This window comes from Eucyclogobius newberryi, unplaced genomic scaffold (genome assembly GCF_026437365.1).
Source record: "Eucyclogobius newberryi isolate DKJ021-1_F unplaced genomic scaffold, fEucNew1.0.hap1 SCAF_7, whole genome shotgun sequence".
In the NCBI taxonomy this organism is placed as follows: Eukaryota; Metazoa; Chordata; class Actinopteri; order Gobiiformes; family Gobiidae; genus Eucyclogobius; species Eucyclogobius newberryi.
Window position 1 is genome coordinate 8,757,848 of NW_027316389.1, and position 12,918 is coordinate 8,770,765.

General features: G+C 42.7%; 1 protein-coding gene across 3 annotated transcripts in view; it reads left to right on the top strand.

The window, feature by feature from the left end:
* Positions 1-12,918, top strand: part of cbfb (core-binding factor subunit beta) — a 34,387-nt gene that overhangs the window by 6,374 nt on the left and 15,095 nt on the right. For all 3 annotated transcript variants that reach the window (XM_072435425.1, XM_072435424.1, XM_072435426.1), the window contains exon 3: positions 2,981-3,097. In XM_072435425.1, the coding sequence (XP_072291526.1) occupies positions 2,981-3,097 (117 nt within the window). The remainder of the gene's footprint in view (positions 1-2,980; positions 3,098-12,918) is intronic.

Consider the following 12,918-nt stretch of genomic DNA (forward strand, 5'->3'; position numbering starts at 1 on the left):
ACAGTTAATAACTTATGTACAAATAGGGGCGGGTGATATTGACATAAATGAATGTCTTGATTTTTTTGTCAATACATTGTCAATCCAACAGGAAAACATGTCTTTAAACTTTATTTGTTGATGATGTAATTGTCAGACAAATGTGTCACGTCTGTATAATGAATCACAAACAGAAACATCACCTTATATATTTGAATGTTTACGTGTAACTTCTTTCATTTTAAACATTTTTAAAATCTTTTTGTAGCATATTTTACTGTAAAGACATACTCAATATTCAAATTGTGCATCTCACTTCTCTTAATTTTGATATATTTCCCACCTCTAATTACAAACAATTATTATCCGACACATATTTGTGCATTGAATGTTGATATATATTCAATTTAAAACCAATTACAGATCAAGAATAACATGAATTTGCACGCCTAGACTCTGTACATTGCACATAACTATAATTTCCTCTTCTGTTGATGCGATGCGAGTGTTTTGTCTCACAGGACGACCCCGAACGTCCAGGATTGATCTGATAAACGGGACAATAATTCAAAGTAAATTATCTCCAGCCCAGCTCATTAGAGACGAGTCGCCGCTAAACTACTATTGATTTTCATGCCGCGCTTGCTTTCTCTCATCTCTCCAACGTTTTATTTGATTTCCTCTCCTCTTTGTTGTTCCTCTGTCTCTGTGCGGCGCTCTACAGTTTCTCCTCTTCCCGTCCTCCGCTCTCGTCCAAGTCGGCAGCAAATGAGTATCAGATGCTTGTAATTCAATACGTACGATCCAGCAGAAATGATTGAACTGGGGGTCCTTTAATTTCTCTTTCTTTTTCATTTTCTTCCCGTTTTCGGCCCTTCCCTTATATTTGGTCTAATACTGTAATACTGTAATACTGTAATACGCGCACCCGCTCTAGTGGATCACGTGCGGGACAGCGGCAGGTAAATGCGGACAGAGGAGGTGGAGAAAACCTGTGGGCTCGTGCGAGTGAGGAGGGAGGAAGGGAGCGAGTGAGGAGGGAGCGAGGGAGGAGGGAGGAAGGGAGCGCGGGAGTCAGGGAGAAAGTGAGGAGGGAGCGAGTGAAGAGGGAGGTAGGAGGAAGGGAGCGAGGAAGGGAGCGAGCGAGTGAGGAGGGAGGGAGCGAGTGAGGAGGGAGGAAGGGAGGGAGGAAGGGAGCGAGTAAGGAGGGAGGAAGGGAGCGAGTGAGGAGAGAGGAAGGGAGCGAGTGAGGAGGGAGGAAGGGAGGGAGGAAGGGAGCGAGTGAGTGAGGAGGGAGGAAGGGAGTGATGGAGGGAGGAAGGGAGCGAGTGAGTGAGGAGGGAGGAAGAGAGCGAGCGAGTGAGGAGGGAGGAAGGGAGCGAGTAAGGAGGGAGGGAGGGTCACGTTTGACAGGGTGCATAATTCATATCTGCCTAATGCCTTTAGTATCGATCCGATACATTTGAAAACGTCACTAACTGGATTTTCTGTGCAATTTGTTGTTTTAAGGCCGGCCCTTCACTTGGGCCCTTCACTTGGGCCCTTCACTTGGGCCCTTCACTTGGGCCCTTCACTTGGGCCCTTCACTTTGAGCATTTCTACACCGTCATTCAATTAGTGCTCAATTCCATTTGGCACAAACAAGAGTGATGTCATAATGTGGTGGTGTGAGCGGGGCCCTGACATTAGCCGAGCGAAACAAACACCACCGGGGCCTAATTTGTAGATGCGCTGCGCTATTGTCCTTATATTTGGTTTCTTTCATTGTGTCCTGCGTCAGAGCGATGGGACGAGGGACAATTGTACGTAAAATTGTGCAGAAATGTTAGTGATTTGAAGCTGCAGTTCAAAAAAAGCACTTTTACAATGACAAATGTAGAAAATACAAGGGCTGCAATCTTTGAAGTCATTTAGTTTTAGATGAGCAACATTTTTATTAGTGGACTTATTATTTTATTTCAATCAAAATGAAAAGATATGGAGCGAATCATGAGTTTATATATCCCTAACATACGAAATACACTGTTTACTCGTACCTTTCAGTAAAGTTGTAGTCTCTTGAGTGAGATACATTGAGATACTTCATAGTTTTGACCCGTGTAATGACCCATTGATTGATTGGTATAGGTTTTTAAGTCGACTACAGCTCTAGAAATTGTCTCTTTAAATTGTGAGTCCTAAATTGTGCCTCTTGCTTGATAGAACTCTTAACTAGAACATCCTGGCTCTGAAACCATTGGAGGACGAGGTGGAGGTCGACAGAGTGAACACTTTTAGCTCAAGTTTAGCTTTTGTTTTCCTCAGAACAATGTCTGGCTCTCATATCTCACAAGTGGTCAGACAGAGGCTTGGTAGGTGTCGTTTTGGATCGGATCAACTTGGCAGATGTGCTCCAGTGTTGATCTACTGAGCCTCAAAGCGGTTGTAGCACACACACTAAAAGAATATTCATTTTAAACACACAAAAAACATTCACTTCCTTTTTAAGTGACTGGGTTTGTAATATACATTTATATCAGACTACGGCCCGAGGGCCAAATGTTGGGCCCCCAGACCAATTTTTTTGGCCATCCGGCTTCCTGCTAAGTTGGTCCAAACATAAAAAGTAGTAACTTTTACTGGAAAATAGGACAAATTCAAGCATTTTGACATCATACCAACCTAGTATTGATGTTCCAAGTATTATTAAAGGTGTGGAGGCATCAAAACAATGTAAAACGCAACCTTTTAAATGATTCACTTCGTTATTTGACAAATTCGACATTGTCAGGTTGTCTGTGGCCCTCTGCTCCGTATAAGTTTCAAAATGCGGCCCTCGGTAAAAAAAAGTTTGGACACCCCTGATTTATACACTTGCAATATCATGTACAGCAAACCCCTAATCTATAAAATAATGTCACCAATCAGTCACTCGTTACTTGGTGCATCCTGTGATTTACGTTTTATGTACGTTTTACGTTTATGAAGCAAGTAATTAAGCCCCTGAATTCTTCGTTCACAGGCCTTTGTAGCCACCGGCACCAACCTTTCCCTGCAGTTTTTCCCAGCCAACTTGCTCGGGGATCAGAGGCAGGTTCCTACCAGGGAGTATGTCGACTTCGAGCGGGAGACGGGGAAGGTAGGACGACCACATGACACGCTCACGCGCCCCCCACACTTCTGCAAAATGCATATCTTCCCCATTTGTCTTTCGCTTCCTCTCTCATTTCTTTGTAAGGAATAGTAGGTCACTCCAGCGCACGTCCTCATTGTGAACACGGGGCCTCCTCTTGTCCCTGTTCACGGCTTACAAGAGGACTAGATTGATTTTGGTTTGTTTTATATACGTGCATATGTGTAAGAGTATGCATTACATCTGAATATATTGCGAAGAATAAGGTAAAGGTACAATTTGCTGTCCCTGTGGGGTAATTAGTCCTCTGCCTTCGACCCATCCTTCAATGCTGCCGGGGCGACGTGTCAGGAGCGGGGCCCATCTCCAGATCTTGAGCTCGGCTTGGTCAGAACTATCTTGGTCAGGACTATTTTATCTGGAGGATTTTAAGTACCGTATTAAGTATTGTATTAAGTATTGTGCAAGTTTTGGGTCGATGAGGGAAACCAGCGCGCTCAGATGCAAACTCTGCACAGAAAGTCAGGAATTTAAGCCACCCTCTTCATTTTTAAAGAATAAACTACAAATTAGCCTCAAATTTTAACTGTTTGATTCGTCTGGTGATAAGAAACAGCTCTTTAGTGCAGCTGTGGTTCCTTTCCACACGTTCATAGATGTCGCTGCTGTGATTATGCACCAGCTTTAGCCAGTATCAAAAGGCTTCTAATGCAAATAAACAAAGCCGTACTGGATCTGTTTTGCCAACACTTATGCATGAAGCGCGCAGAAGAAACCAATGAAAAAAATGTTTGTTTTGATGTGGGGTTTATGGAGTCCAGAGGTGTTTGCTAATTGTCTCCCCTGGCGCTACACTTTGGACCCGCGTGCGTGTCATCCACGGGCGCCGGTCAGCTGAAACGAATGCCTGCTGACGGCTCATTAAAAATGCATCCTGTGAAATCGATGGACCTTTATGGCCCCGGGGCTGACGGCCTAATCTCACACTCTTAATTATTTAACACAAGTGGCCGGGTGGTTTCAGCCGGGGACGACGGTGTGTGTTGATAGGCATTTCGTGAGCGTTTGCGATGTGACAAAGACCCGGCATTAGCGTGCGTGTCGGAGCGGAGGCCCAGACAGTGTGTATGGATGTAAGACGATACCCTGGTCTTTGTCTGCTCTCACATCTATGAAGTTTTAATGAGGCCAGGAGCCGTCAATGTAAAGCCTCCCACACACACACACACACACACACACCCACGCACGTTTCGGCACTCTTCTGAGGACTCCGATAACCGCTGACAGGCGTCTACTCATTGTCTCCGTCTTTTGATCCCAATAAGTGAAATCATGCTACAGAGGCGGCGGCGGCGGGGTTACCTCAGATCGCGCACATGCTTTTAGAGCGTCGCTCCGACCCAAAGGCACAAGTGTAGGGTTTCAGTTCGCACTTTTTTTTATGCGATATTCATTTCCATTCCCGGTACGGATTGTGGTTAACTGTCGGCAGCTGGGCTCTGACGCCGTCACAAAGGAACCTGACAAGTCAAATTCTGTTTCATCTGGTGGAAGCGGAGATTTTCGTTTCGTACAAACATTCATCAGGTCCGACTTAGTTAAAAAAAAAAAAAAAAAAAAAAAAAAAAACGTTTTTCAGCAGGTTCCTGTTCTGCAGCATAAAAAAAACATTCACATCAATCACAAAAACACTACAAAACCCCCACACGCGACGACGTGTACATTTTTATCTTTTTTTGCTGTTAAATTTACATCTCTTCTGAGACCAAACCAGCTCCAAACAATAAATATAGAGTTTTTTTAAAAAAGATTTTAAAAAGTTAAATATAGGCGGTGGAAGTATTCAAAATCTGTATTATTTTTTAGCAATTTTCTTATTAGGAAAAAAATGATATAAACAAAGTGTCGCAAACAAAGCTGTATAAGTCACACACACACACGCACACACACAGAGTACTTCTCCGTGAATGTGTTGGACTGTAAATCAGACTGAGCTTTATATTCTCAGTTCTCCTGCTCTTCCTGTGTTTATTATTTTTGAGAGATATTTTATGACCATTGGCGGTGCACGTCTCCTTCTCATTGGCTCTCACGCTCGTCTTTCCATGCTCTGTGTTTTGCCGTCTCTCTGTGCCTTCCACCGCACACTTCCCTCCCCCCTTTTTGCTCCAGTGTTCTAGCGCTTTTTTTCCCGCCTCTCGTCTCCAAAATCCGGGCGGTGCCAAAGCCAGAGGGCAGCGTGGCCAGGTTAAACATGGCGTCTCCGTGTGTGCGAGGGCCCCGCCGGAGACACAGAGGGGACCCACAGACTCTCAGTGTTGATACAGCCTAATGGGAACCAGCTGTGGAGGTTAATTTTAGTCGTAGCAAGTAGCGAGTAGTGCCCGTGCCCTTTCGCTGACCAGCTCGTTTATCACAACTGCGGCGCAAAGAGAGCGATAAGTCAAAGCAGCTTTTTGAGGTGATAAATGTCTTTTATACATTCAAGCTCACCTCATTATGCAGCTGATATGTTTGTGTGAAGAAATGCAAATGAAACATACAGTGATACGTAAAATCTAAAACAGGTGTTGGTTTTTAATGTAAGATAAGATAAGATATTCCTTTATTGTCCATACATGGGGAAATTTCATTGTTGCAACGCAGTAGATACAGAGGAAAAGGACAGAAAACGTATAGGAAGTTATAGAAGAACTCTTATAAACAAAACTCTTATAAACAAAAACTCCTATAGACAGAACCTCTCATTTCTCAATAAGGAATGGAGGGGAAAATAAAGATAAAATAAAACAAAATAAAAACAGCTAGCGTAAGACAAGATAATACTAATAATAATGGTAATGTATTTGTAGTATTATTAGTATTATCAGTTGCAAACAAATAAAAACAGAAAATATATGTATGGCCCACAAACTCTTTCCATCAAGGATGCTGTAGATTGACAATGATAATCTGGTCCTTGGCCCATGGTGGCAGGAGCAGCACTCACGCCTCACAGCAAGAAGATCCCGGGCCCTTTCCGAATGGAGTCTTCGTTTTTTTAAGTTGCGATGCAGATATCGATACCATGGCATCAAAGACATGTTTTCCTTAAAACACAGTGGATCCAGTTGTGTTATGTGTCTGTTATTTATCCTGCAAGTAATAACTGAACCGCTTTGTACAAATAAACAGTCATTATTAAACATTCTGGGCCAACATCTACTTGCAAATACTGTCTTGTGCATCCAATTAAAGACCAACCAACCCTTCCAGCTTTATTTGTTTCTTTTGGGATGGCGCTACCAGTTTTGGTATTGCTGCATGCTCAGTACTATAGTTTCCTACATCCTACAATCCTATAGTTTCCTCCATCCTACAATCCTATAGTTTCCTCCATCCTACAATCCTATAGTTTCCTACATCCTACAATCCTATAGTTTCCTCCATTCCTTTTTAAGAAATGAGAGGTTTTTGTCTATATGATTTTTTGTTTATAAGAGTTTTGTTTATAAGAGTTCTTCTATTAAGAGTGCTTTTTAAACTTCCTATAAGTTATCTGTCCTTTTCCTCTGTATCTACTGCGTTGCAACAATGAAATTTCCCCATCTGTGCACAATAAAGGAATATCTTATCTTATCAACCTCAAACATGCTCAGTAGGCTATAACATCTGTCGATACCTTATTTCCCGCACATTCAGCTACAAAAAGTACAAATTATGGGAAATGTTTGGTATTAGAGGCTTAAGTAAATTATTAGTTATTCTCATAAGCACTCATGGAGCTGGATGATTAGAGTGTGAATTATATGATCCTTGTGGTTCATTTTTGTCATTACACATAGCCAGAAGCACGATGGGCAGATAGTACCTCTCAGACAGTGGTTGTTTTAATCAGCAGCTCCACAATCACCGTTCACTCTCATTCCATCACGATTAAACATCAGTGTCACGACTCGCATTATTCAAACCTGGATGCACTTGGGAGGAGAAGATTTAGTTTGGAAAGTGAACGCGGGCTCCGTTTCCCGCTGCGTCCTGATGGAAAAACGTCTATACGAGGATGTGTCTGAAAACCACAGGAATTACTCTGCAGAATCCAGTGGCTCCCGCCCACTGCTGCTGCTGCATGCTGATGAGAGACCGGCGCCAGGCTCATTTCAACCTCTTACACAGACTACATACAGAACACACATGCACAGAATACCTAAGCGACTGATGAAAATGAAGACGGGGATTACTGTTACGTTCGGGTGGATTTCTTGGAAGGATAAAAGATAAAAAATGTTTTTTTAATTGAACAAAAAATGAGCTGATTGATTTGAATTAGTGGGAACCAAGAACACTGTGTAACCAGAGCAATCAAGAGTATGAGTATAATCTGATTTATTTGATTTTAACTCAATTAAATGTTGCTTTAGGGCTGCAGTCGACTAAAGAAATGCTTTGCCGATTGTTTCGTCGACTAAAAACGATGAAGTATCTCCGTGCGTCCGGCCCAAACTGCACTCACAAGACTACAACGACAAAAACTGATATCTCATTTTAGTTTGCATTAACCACGATGATTTTATAATTGCTAAAATGTGCTTGTAAATGTCTCTGTTGAGATTTTTGGTTGAGGCACAGTCACTAATTTGGCAGATCAACAAAACAACACATGCAATATTATCCATTTTTCAAACTAAATACCAAAAGTGTAGGAAACTGTGTATTTGTATGTCAAAATAAATCAGATTAAATTCATGATGTACTGCCAAATCTGCTGTTGTCCCATATCATTTCTTCAAAATCTAAATAAATTAATAAGATAAGATAAGATATTCCTTTATTGTCCACACATGGGGAAATTTTGGTGTTGCAACGCAGTAGATACAGAGGAAAAGGACAGATAACTTATAACAGATAACAGATAAAAAAATACTCTTAATAGAACTCTTATAAACAAAACTCCTCTCATATCTTAATAGGGAATGGAGGGGAAAATAAATAAATAAAATAAAAAGATAAAGATAAATATAAAAATGAAATAAAATAATAATAAAATAAGGTAAATAATAATAAAATAAAGTAAAGTAAAAATAGCTAGCATAAGACTAAATAATACTAATACTAATGGTAAGTAAACACTCTTATTTACATCAGTTATATGCACATTAATATGACCTTAATTGCTTGTGAGTACAACAGTAATAAGTTAACTAATACAAATTTTGGTCAACTAAGAGAATCGAAAACTTATTTTTTAGACTTTTGACTCAGTAAATATTGTCCAATACACTTCTGGACTGGATTTAACCTCTTGTCTGCAGCGCTTCGTGATTCAAAAATACCCTTAAATCTGCTGAAAGTGGAACATTTCTCATGCGACACTTGCACAGTCTTTAATTTAGTCATCAGGCGCCGCCACAAGGATCTCCTCTGTCACGTGCGCCGGGCCGGCTCAGCAGATGTGTGTGCGGCTTTGAGTTTCCCAGAGAACGGAAGCTGTGCCATCGGTGCGTGACTTGTCAGTGACATCATCAAAGCGAGACCACTAATTGTTTCCCCCTGCTACTGCCGCCGCGCTCTTACGCCAGCGCGCCCGCCTGTGCCTGGACGCGTTCAGAGGGTCAGATCTGCCGAGAAGAGAACGGTGTGTTCAAAGTTGGACAGAGCGTCGCAGAAAGTCGGGACCACAAAGATCTCAGCGCACACGGCGGTGCCATCCGCGCCTCCTCCCACATGGTGTCGGATTTCTGCTCCGGGCTGGAGAGCGGTGACCACACCCACTCCCATAATGCACCTCTCCAAGCCCCAAGGGTTATGTGCCTTTGTGCCACCAGATTTACTTAGCTTTCCATTGTGATTATACAAAAGAAAGTATAATCTATTTTTTATTGAGCTCCACTTTGAAGCCTGCTGCTCGTCAGGAAGTACATTTGCCATTCTTTTTGCTCAAAATTTCAAATATTCAGAGTTTAAAGGCGCATGGATGCTAACCATGCAGCTATGTGGTAAATAATGCCCCTTACGCAGCTGTTTTCAGTCCAAAAACCACATTTACAACGACAACTAAGTTCGAACTTGGGGAAATGCTTTGACAAATTAGTTTATAAAGTGGCACAAATCGATTTGAGATCAAACTGTAGGTCCTGTGATCTTTACTTTCCGCAATGCTGATCAGATTTTGCTTTCTGTCCAAAAATCTGTGAAAAATGAATGGGAAATATATGCCATAATATTCAACTTGATCACTTTAACTAACAAAAATTCACATGCACCTTTTATGGTCTTTTTTAGCGTCGATACCACAGAGCCATCGTAATGTTTCAGGGCAGTTAGTAAAGGGCTCAGGCATTCAACTTTTTTTTGTGGATCTTAAATGTTTGATTTCTTCTTAAGTTAGAGGCGAGACCTACGTTTTAGACTTCTTGATGACGTTTTGCACTGTTGGGTTTGGTTTGCGACGTTTATCCACCCAAAAAACTAAAGGTTGATGAAATGAACCGACAAAATAAGAATTTGTGTTGTGGAGAATAGTCACTAAGGTGTGAAATCTAACATGAGCGTGTCGGCCATATTTGTCTATTCTGAGCTGTTTTTCCTGAACGCACTTGCTCGACTGGACATGCTTTCACCAAGACTCACCTGAGCAGACCATAACGAGTAGCCGTTTAATAATCTAACTCTGGGAACAAGATAATTACCATAGATATACATACATAACATTTTTGACAGATTTATTCTTTCAGGCTTCGTAACTCTCTAACATTTCAGCGCGTTTTCTCATCTTCTGTGCCACAATCAGCCCCTCCCCTCGCTTCGTCCGCCACTTTGTCTCCTCCTGTAACTTTATCCGCGCCCCTTCTATTCACTCTATCGATTTGCATTATATTTCCATGCTCCGGCCGGCCATAGGAAGCAACAGCGTTTTTTTTAGGCCCTCCGGCGCGCACAGGGAGGGCTTTGCATATAATGATCCCTATTATGTTAGCGTACAAGGCAGTTAGAGGCTCTAAAAGCAGCGGCGCGCCCGGTGCACTCAGCGCACAATGGAAACACAAACGGCCCGTGAATCAGGGAACAATTACGGCCTAATAGAAAACATATGAGCTGACAAAGGTTTTCAGTCGTCTAATCCTGAACATAAAACAACACGTTTAAGTGAAAAATGAGCCGGGAGTGAACAGCGGGGCTCAGATTGTTCAGGACGTGACATCAAGGCTGAATGATAATGGTTAGAATTTATAGTGCAATAGTTAGACGTGGGGTTACCAGGACGGTGGAATCGTGAGCGTTTTAAGCATTTGCCACTAAAGGTGTTAAAGGTGCACTATGCAACTTTCTGGGGGAGAGTTTGCCACTTGTTTTTCTCCATGGAGATATTATTGTTTGCCCTGGTGTGTTAATGTCGTGCTGTGGAACATTTCAGACAAAGCAACGACGTCTCCATGAGGACAAGCACGTGCCAAACCAAAGCGTTACATAGTGCACCTTTAAGTGCTTTGATCAGCCTCAGTTTGTGCCGTTAGTGGGTGGATATTATCTTATTAAAAAAGACACATTCTGCCTTATAGTTGCAATATTTGACACCTAATTACATGAAAAACTAAACGAAAACTACAAATGAATCAGCAGAACTTATAGTGTGCAAGATCAGGCACTCATCAAAGTACATCAAAGTACATCAAAGTACAAAGAGAGGGTCCAAGCCACTCTGATAGCAATTAAAAAACCTGATACCAGCCGCCATAAAACAACAACAACAACTGTCTGAGGAAGAACAAGCCCTGGACTAAAACTGTGAGGAGACCTTGCTCAACACCCGGTCTGGAGAGACGGGAGATGGCGGAGGAGAGTGGATCGGGGATGGAAGACGTTCTGGACGGCGTGGAGGAGCAGCCTTTTCTGCCTGCACGTGCCCGGAAACGTAAAAAGTCCCTTAGCTCGTCCGAGGGTTCTGGGAATGAGCAGCAGGATGAGGCTGAAGCTATTGATATCCGGGGTGAGAGCAGAGACTGTAAGGTGATCATAAAGCTTGCACAGGATAGTGCATCCTTTAAGGAGTGGAATTCAGTGGCATTGTCAAAGAGCCTAACTGTAGCTGTGGGAGTGATCAAGAGTGCGAGTGTCCTTAGAGATGGCTCGCTGCTGGTCGTGTGCAAGGACGCGGCTCAGCAACGGAAGGCGATTGAAACTAAACGTCTGGGTGGAAAGGACATTCTTGTGTCTGATGCTGAAAGAAACACGGTCAGAGGGGTTATCGTAGGTGTCCCTACGGCGACGTCTGTGGATGAAGTTAAGGAGAATTTGACGGGAGTTACGGTGCTGGACGCTAGGCGGTTGATGGTGACCCGGTTTGGGGTAAGATGTGACAGCTTGTCGGTAATGGTAACACTTGAAGGGAGGTGCCTGCCTAGTAAGGTGTTCATTGGGTACATGTGCTATAGCGTCAGGCCATATGTTCCGCCGCCCCTGCGTTGCTTTAAGTGCCAGCGCTTTGGGCATATTGCAGCGGTCTGTAGAGGGAAGCAAAGATGTGGTAAATGTGCAGGAGACCACGAGTATGGGAAGTGTGACGTGGGAGCAAAACTGAAGTGCTGTAACTGTGGGGAAGAACATAGCTCTGCCTTCGGGGGATGCAGGTTTAGCAAAAGAGCTGCTGAGGTGCAGAAAATAAAGGTCTCTCAAGGTATATCCTATGCAGATGCAGTCAAGAAAGTTTCAAGTAACGAGTTTAGAGTAAATACAGAGAGGGGAGCCAGCGCTGCTCCCAGCCAGGGCGAAATGAGAAAGGCCAGCGTGGCTCCCAAGAAGTGTGAAGGTTTCAAGAGTGGAGGTCCCAAGTGTGCAGGTTCCAGAATTAATGAGAATACCCTGGTTGTGGATAGAGAGGATTTTGTACTCTTTATGGTGGATGTTGTAAACTGTGCTGCTCAGACTCAAAGCAGAACTGAAAGGATCAGGATCATTGCTAAAGCTGCAGGGAGATTCCTTGGAACAAAGGAGCTTGATTGGGCAGATATAGAAAACAGGCTAAAGGCGCTAAATGGGAGTCGGAGTGATGGGGGTCTGCTTGTGGGGAGTCAGAGTGATCAGAGTGACGAGATGGGGGTGGGGGTGGTCTCCTGTCCTCGTCCAGTCTCGTAGACGCACGGCTACCAAGCAGCGACATCAGTGGAAATATTAAAGCCTATAGAATGAAGCCTAAAGAATAAAGCTGTACGGTAGAAGCACCGAACGTCAAAGAAGGAGAGGAAGATGAAGAAGAGTCTCCCTGGAATAAAGCCGGTTGGTCTCTGAAACAACAACAACTATTCTAGTCACAAAGACATATCATGACCTCATGGGCTTTGTAACACCAAAGCAATGGAAGGAGTACTTTTACGGACTACGACAGAGTCTGAGGACTACGACAAAGTCTGAGGAATAAAGTCTGGCGGTAATGCAACACTTGGATGCCAACCGCCATAAAACAACAACAACAACAACAACCTTTATTATGGGACAAATTTCCATACGGCGACTATAAAGTGTACCTTAACCATAACCGTTTATAAAAGGGACCTACCAGTACATTTTGACCTGTCATCAGGGCAAGCGGCAATAATTTAACATTTTAATTATTGCTAAATGTATCTAAAAGAATAATGATGACTCAAAACTGCATGTATCACTCTCAAGTACAACTTTAAACTTATAAATGAGAAGGGAAAAACAATTATGATATGGTAAAAGCGCTTTAAAGTTGATTTTGCATTATGTGTTGTGCAAAAAAGCTTCCAGTTTGATTGAAATATTGGCCTGTGTCATGTAAATACGACTTAAAACTCGTACTTATATACTAACGGCACATCACTTTTTAT